Source organism: Fulmarus glacialis, unplaced genomic scaffold, assembly GCF_000690835.1.
Source record: "Fulmarus glacialis isolate BGI_N327 unplaced genomic scaffold, ASM69083v1 scaffold21775, whole genome shotgun sequence".
Classification (NCBI taxonomy): Eukaryota; Metazoa; Chordata; class Aves; order Procellariiformes; family Procellariidae; genus Fulmarus; species Fulmarus glacialis.
This window is the reverse complement of record NW_009215277.1, coordinates 8,782-16,527: the sequence shown is the minus strand read 5'-3', so window position 1 is coordinate 16,527 and position 7,746 is coordinate 8,782. Positions and strand designations below refer to the sequence as shown.

At 36.0% G+C, this 7,746-nt stretch overlaps 1 protein-coding gene across 1 annotated transcript; it reads left to right on the top strand.

Annotated features, from left to right (window-relative positions):
* Positions 1–214: 214 nt before the first annotated feature.
* On the top strand, positions 215–4,492 carry LOC104077604 (dynein heavy chain 7, axonemal-like; the record flags this gene model as incomplete). Its single annotated transcript, XM_009578888.1, has 4 exons — positions 215–367; positions 2,072–2,249; positions 3,681–3,784; positions 4,195–4,492. Coding segments are annotated over 4 exons (642 nt in total), but the record flags the coding sequence as incomplete, so codon positions are not given.
* Positions 4,493–7,746: the final 3,254 nt, after the last annotated feature.

The window sequence follows — 7,746 nt, the reverse complement described above, 5'->3', positions numbered from 1 at the left end:
ATCTAGTGACTAACTACCAGATCAGACAGAAGACTGCAGTAACTTTTTATGAAATCCGTTATGTCTATTACTCTTGTTTTCAGTGTTGCTCCTGTCTGAATTAGCTAGAAGTTCGTAACATCTGCTGGACAGAGCGCTATGTCCGTTTTTAATTGTTAAAGCAAGCCTGTTAGGCCAAGTATTTTGACATCTTCCTTTCCAAAATTCCTTTCAGGGGCTTGTAGTGATGTCTACTGAACTGGAAGAAGTGGTAAACAGCATTCTGAAAGGCAAAATTCCAGGACTATGGATGAGTAAGTCTTACCCAAGCCTCAAGCCTCTGGGCAGCTATGTGACTGACTTCCTTAATAGACTGAAGTTCGTACAGGTGAGCACACCCCATTTACGCAGATTTGTTCAATGCTGCTTATTATTTTTGTCTATTGATGTCTGGTGACATCTCCACAAGTGAACACACACACACACGAATTACTTCCACTGAATAAATGACAGGTAAAGTTCAGTCATTTGTGCATTCGTATAGCTGTTTGCTCATCACAGCATCTAACGAAGCACTACATTTTGCCACATACCCTACACCTCACAAAAGAGAGCTGCAGTATGTCAGTAATACTGTATGATAGAATTGGCCTTCTGAAGTGAATTTACTAAGGGCCTCTTAAACTGCATATAGATCTGGTGGTGCTAATGAAGTTAATTAAAATAGAACTTAGGAAAATACTGTTGAGTTTCTTTTCCAGTGAGCAAACTTAGATTAGTAAAACATTTTAACACAAAATCTTATGTTAAAGTCAAATAGCAAGCTTTCAGTAGAGTGCTGGAGAAGAAAGCTGGATGAGTTAGGGAGGTCCCAAGATAGACAAAAGATCTAGGAACAAAAATCATAAGTAAATTAAAAAAAAAAAAAAAAAGTTTCAGGTCTTGAAGGATATTCATGAAAGCTGCTTTTCCAGAGAACCTCTATTTTATGTTTTTGGACACACATCACCCAGTCCACACACCTCAGTAACTTCCACTTTCATCTGTAGCAAGCCTGACAGCAGTATGTGTAAAGAACAAAAGTGCCATTTCTTGAACAGAATCCAGGACAGAAATTAAACTTGTACAAACGGAAAACTGCCATGCTATGAGGATGATTTTTTATTTCTTGGGAGGAAAATTACTTACTAGTAGAGACAACAAGTTTACTTGTCTTCATTGTAATGCTCTGCAGTGGATAATTGTAGCAAAATTTTTTCAGACATTATTCATAACTGATGTTTGCAACAATGAGAAAAAGGTCTTCCTGCATACAGTAAATATTCACCATTGCAACAGACCTCACATATGTTACAACCAAATCCAATGAATTTCGGCATTTTTAAAAAATCATTTTTATATAGAGGCCTCCACAGTGTAAGCTATTAAAAAAGAAAAAACAAAAACAAAAAACCAACCAAACAAAAAACCACCTTCCCCACCCCCTCAAATCAACAGAAGTTTAATTAGGCCACATATCCTCCTCATGAGGAAATCATCCTTCCTCATCTTCAACTTGCTGTACACATTTACAACACATGACTTTGGCCCTAGAAGGGAAATAATGACCCTTTCAAAAAGGAAAGAGCCTGCAAAAAATCCCGTCATTTGACAGAGAAACAAAGATGAATGCTGAACAGCCTTCAATGAGGGAGAGCAGGAGAACTGAACGCTCATTTGATGAACTTACAATCATGATGCTTGTTTAACAGACTTATTCAGACTAAGTAATTCACTTAAACTAAGTGAGGCAATTTCCAGGCAACAGTGTTGGGTTTTTTTGTGTGTGTCTTTTTTCATTTGAGGGTGTTTTTTTGTTTGGTTGGTTTTTTTTAAAAGCAGAAGCTAGTGACATTTTAAACAAGTTGTTTAAAAAGACATGGTAGCCATCCAAAGTTCCACTGCTTTCAGAAAAGGAAAAGACAATCCTGGATTCACAAAGGGAGAAATTACTTCTGCTGTTATTCTAGAAGATAATTGCTTTCCTAAATACTAAAAAAAATAAAAGGCAGGTTTTTTTTCTTTTCTCCTCCTCTCTCTTTTGCTGCTGCAGCTGTGGTATGAAAATGGAAATCCACCAGTCTTCTGGATTTCAGGATTCTTCTTCACTCAAGCGTTCTTAACAGGTGCCCAGCAGAACTATGCCAGAAAATACACCATTCCAATAGACCTACTAGAATTTGACTATGAAGTGCTGGAAGATAAGGAATATGAAATTGCTCCTGAAGATGGTAAGTAAATGCATGACACAAATATCTGCCTTTGCTGATGTATTCAGAAGCTAACATTAATTTGCAGACTCGGAGTTATGCGATTAAGTTAATGAATTCAGCTGGAAAACATACACAACTGCACTGCTCTCCATGAGATGCACAAGAAGTGAAGAGGCAAAATACTATTTAATTCCTTAAGAACTGCTGAGATTAGTTCACCTCCTGGATTAGCATGCAGATATAAAATAACACCAACAGAGGACACTCCTTACCCCAAACCTCCCACAACAGATCAAACTTTCAAGTGATTCTAGCTTGCCTTTTTTTTTCCCCTTTATTTCACTCCATTAGCATATATGTCTGAAGACACATATTTTCCTAAGCCAAGGAAAACCAAACATTTAGTAGAGAAGCTGGGTGTGCTACTTTAACTATCCCTAGAAAAATATCTTATGATACGATCACAATGTGCAATAGGGGACTGCTCTAAGGGGGAAAAAGCCCTACGTTTTATCAAACCACTTTATTATGTATTACTTACCTTAGGTTCCAGTTGCAGATAAGTTTGTTAGTTTGCCCTTCCTCAGAAAAAAGGACAGATTAAATGGAACTGTTCTTAATACTCGTTAATACTTTTCTGAGGATCAGTTTGACTGGAAGTTGTGTAAAAAGAAGGGCTTGGCAGGTTGCCTGGGAGAGCCACATCCAGTCAGTTTCAAGTCATTTTCTGTTGGGGAAGGTTTATTTTTTGGTTTAGAAGTTACAGTTTTTGGTCTACAGAGCAAGAAGGTGCAAGTTTGATGAAAAACAAATGTTGCTCTAATTCATTGTTTTCTTCTGGAGAGCTGATGGAATGACAGCTGTCATTCTGTCATGTCATTATGTCATGACATTAGGACAAGTTTTTTGAACATTTAAAGATTTTATTTATTTTTTTTTATACTTCACTCCTTTAATGAACCACTTTAGAGTATAAGCGTATGAACCGTATAAACAAGTGGCAATTTGAAACACAAGCAATGAAACAATGTGAAGACTAACTAGCGAAACACTGTTTACACGATCAAATCTCCAAGTTTGAAAACGTTAAAGCTGACAATAGGTAGTACATAGAGAAAACTTTCTAATAATGACAACTGTAAAAATAGTGTCCTGTACTTTGGAATAATTTTTAACCTCCATCACTCAAAAAGGCTGGATATGCTACGATATTGCTAGACATTGTAACTTTATAAATCTTTATGGAATTTTAATCATAATAAATTGTAATACAGTATAAGATAGTGTTATACTCAAAGTTATTTGATCATCACTTGGAACACACAAAATTGACAAAAAGTCCCACACAATCAACTGACAGTTAGCAAAGTATGTTGCACTAGCTGCTGCTCTCAGCTAGAAGACATTTTCAGTTTTTGCGTAATATGGTATCTTCTCCAACTGATTCAGGGGTCTACGTTCAGGGATTGTTCTTGGATGGAGCACGCTGGAACAGGCAAACTAAGAAGCTAGGAGAATCTCATCCAAAAATCCTCTATGATACAGTACCTGTGGTCAGTATCTTTCATTTGGTGACATTTTATAGTATGGTATACCAACAAACACGGTAGAATTAATAGTCTTAAGTTCTAGTCTTGAAGGAAGTAACAGGGTAATTCTTTTTAAAAAAAAAAAAAAGAATTGAAATGTTTTGTGTTGAAATAGAAATTAAATGTCTGAGAGGAGCTGAGAATCCTCTGCTAATAATGTCAGTGACAGGTAGTTTGGTTTTGCGTATTTTGGGAGAAGAAGCAATCTGATAAGAAAGAAGAAACAAGAAACAGGTTTTCAGGGCTATCTGTTAAAAAGCAAACAAAACAAAAAACCAACAATGTGAAAATACTTTGGCCAAGCCAAGACTGTTTCCCTACTTTTTTTTTTTTTTAAACTGAGATGAAAAGCATTATTTTCTTCTTTACTGCAGATATGGCTAAAGCCATGTAAGAGAGCAGACATTCCACAGCGACCCAGTTACCTGGCCCCAGTGTACAAGACCAGTGAGAGAAGAGGGATCCTGTCAACTACAGGCCATTCCACCAACTTTGTCATCGCAATGACTCTCCCTTCAGACAAACCGCAAGAACACTGGATCAGACGGGGTGTGGCGTTACTATGTCAGCTTAGCTCATAAACCTATCACAATTTATGGAGGTAGGTGCGTTTTCCAGATCACTTATAAGGGATGTGCATCAGTCCTGAAATGCCACGTAAAAGAGAAATCACAATGAGTTTGTTTACAATGTTGCATTTGTGCGTTTCACGAGACTTGAAACAAAATACTAAAATACAAAAGTGCACAATAAAACCTTATAAAAGCCAACAAAAATATCTGCTCCTTGAATAATTTTATTTTCTGAAGGCTCCTTATTTATAAGGAACATACATAAAATGAACACAACACTGTTGACAATGAACAAAACAGCATCTGATCATTTCCAGCTTTATAAAATTTTAAAAAATGATTTAGTTATAACAAAAAGACTGATAGCTCAGCAAGTTATCTTTATAGGACCGTAATCACACTTTAAACCATAGACTCAATTGTTAATGGAAGGGGAAAGAAAAAAGGAAATTAAAAAAAAAAAAAAAAAAAATCACACTGCATCTAGCAACTACAATATTTTCTAAGCATAATCACAGCGGATCGAGTGCAGTGTGATCTACATCAAAATTCATACAGGATGTCACACAGTGACAGCATTGTAATATACAAGTAACATTTATGCCCTCCAACAAATACAAGTTAAATGAGACTCTGGATTCAAGCAGAATGGAATGTTGAAGCCAAGTAGAAATGTAGTGGAATTCAGATTGTCTGTAACATGACTCAAAAGCGTACATTAGAATCATTTGGAATTCAATACTGGTGGAAACATATAGAAGAAGTCACAGCTGTTACACTGCTCTTCAAAACTTGTAATAAATACTAGAAAATAAAAGGAAACAACCCATATTTAATGAAAAATACAGTACCTACCTTCAAGGACCATGTTTTTCCCTTGTCTGAAGATGGTCTTGGAAGGAAGTTAACTATTTTCCTATAGAGGCAGTGTATTAAGCTATAACCATATTCCAACTAATACAAAAGTAAATATACTACCTGAAATATAGAAATCTTCATTTAAAAAGAATTAAAAGAAATAAACTTTAAAAAAATGATTTGACAAAATATCAGTTCAACCACATAATGACCCCCTTAATTCTATCGAGTATAACAGAAAAGGAAAATTAAGGGTCAGTTTAATACGTAAGAAACATAGGCTGTTTAAACTTAATCCTCAGAAGGTATCCAGTGAGTTAAGTCTCTTTGAAAATGGTACTCAGTGACCTAACGTGGGCACTACGAAACAATGTCACCCAGGATCTTTACACTGCAGAAATTCAGTAATCTGAAGCTAACAACAGTGTGTTTGCTAATTAGGGTCCAACAGTAAACATGTTTAAAGAAGAAAAGAAAACCTGAGTTCAGAGCATCAAATGGCTGCATGCCTGAACTCTGGGCTTTTGGCTTCTTCACTGAAGAAACTGTGCCCTTCTTTGAAATGGACCCTTAATACTGTTTCTTGATACTGCATTAGGAAGAAATACTGGCAAGAACCAACCGATATCTTTAAAATACATGAGCTGCTCTCAGTAAAAACTAAATTGACCAATGAAGCTTCAAAAAGTAAAGGGCCACAGGAGACACACATTAACTTGAAATGGAATGAAGATACCAACTGGCTCTCATTAAAGGCGTTAGGATCAGTGTTTTTAGCAGCTACACTGGCACCAAGCAGACCGAAACAAAACTTACGGCACAGAGTCAAAATACAGCTTTTACCTGGCATACACATAAAAGAAGACAAACTGTATGTTTTAAAAAAGGCTACTACCATGCTTAGGACTGGTACTACAGAATCAACTTGCACTCCTCACAAACTCACAATTTTTTTAAGGAGATGGGTACAAGAACAACTAACTCATGTCTGGCAATATAGCCATATCAGCACAATCCAATCTAGGACAGCTGATCCCAGCAAGTTAAGGCCCAAATTTTCAGTGTATCCTTCCAAATTACACATACCACATATCTATCACATCTGCTTTTTAATAATCTAATTTAAATACCAAAATTGTAAAAAAATATCATAGAAATGAACTCCTTTATGCTGGAATTAGAAATCATCTTACATACGCTCTACGGCCAGAAACGGCTGGTGCTACAATGTCTGGTATCAAGGCATTGTAGAAACAGTTTTGATCTGATATTACAGTATTGTAAATAACCTACCAGTACTACATACACAGAGCATAATTTAACCTTTGTGCCCAGGTTCAGTAACTAGCATCTTGCACTTTGGATTGTTTTAACACGAAGTGGAGAAAACATTCCAAAATAATTGTTAAAAAAATGGAGACATTCCCATATGGGTTCTGTGTTAAAAGAGTTTGCACAAATTCACAGCCACAATTCTTCAGTAGTTTATGCTGCAAGTGGCACACAATACATGTTTAGCATCTGTAAAAAAGAACCAGAAGTAGCTCAATAACTCCAACATCAGGGACTTCCCCAAGCTAACACTAATTCTACTGCATTTTGCATTTTCCTACTAATATCAAGGAACAAACATCAAATAAATCTTAGTCAGGAAAACATCGTCAAACTGATCCTCAACAGAACATAGCACTTTGCAGTGTATATTGCAACAGCCTGCCTTCTTACACATGAAGTTTATAATGATGGAGTGCAGCTTAACGCATACTCTAAGAATTTAAACAGTGTTTAGGTTTTGGGTTTCTTTTTTAAAATTTAAACCAGCACAATAGTTTCCAGTCATGTGCTGTTGTAAGATTTAATACTTCCAATCACCACTAAGCAGAAGAATCAGCACAGAATGAATATATATACACACACACGCACATATATATATATCTGTATGCACGCACATCTATATATATATATGCATGCACATCTATATATATCTATATATCTATCTTTATATATCTATACATATATATAGATATATACGTGCTACTTAAGACTTACGTGGCACTAAAAGCTTACTCAGTTCCTTGCAGAGGTATGAATTTCAGCTGTAACATTTTCTGGGTTCTGTTCAAATGTACTAATGAAATGGTATTTTCCCAAATGAGTAGGTCATTCACTGTTCTTTTTCTTTCTTAAGCAAGCAGTGCTTCCTATGTAGTACACTGAATTTGGCATTTATTTCTCATATTTAGTATTTCCTAATTGTCGATCACTTCAGTTTAGAAGACGCATTGGGTAATCTCATCTGATTTGAATTAGGAAAGAAGCAGAAGTTAATCTACACAGAAATGAATATACTGTACTTGTGTAAGTAGTGCAAGCCACTGCTTTTCCTCTGAGCAATGTGCATACAGTGAAACAGTGCAGACTCAAAGCCATACAGTAACATTATTGTAACCACAGTGATTACCAGAATTAGGTCAAAACTGGATGTCAAGCACAATT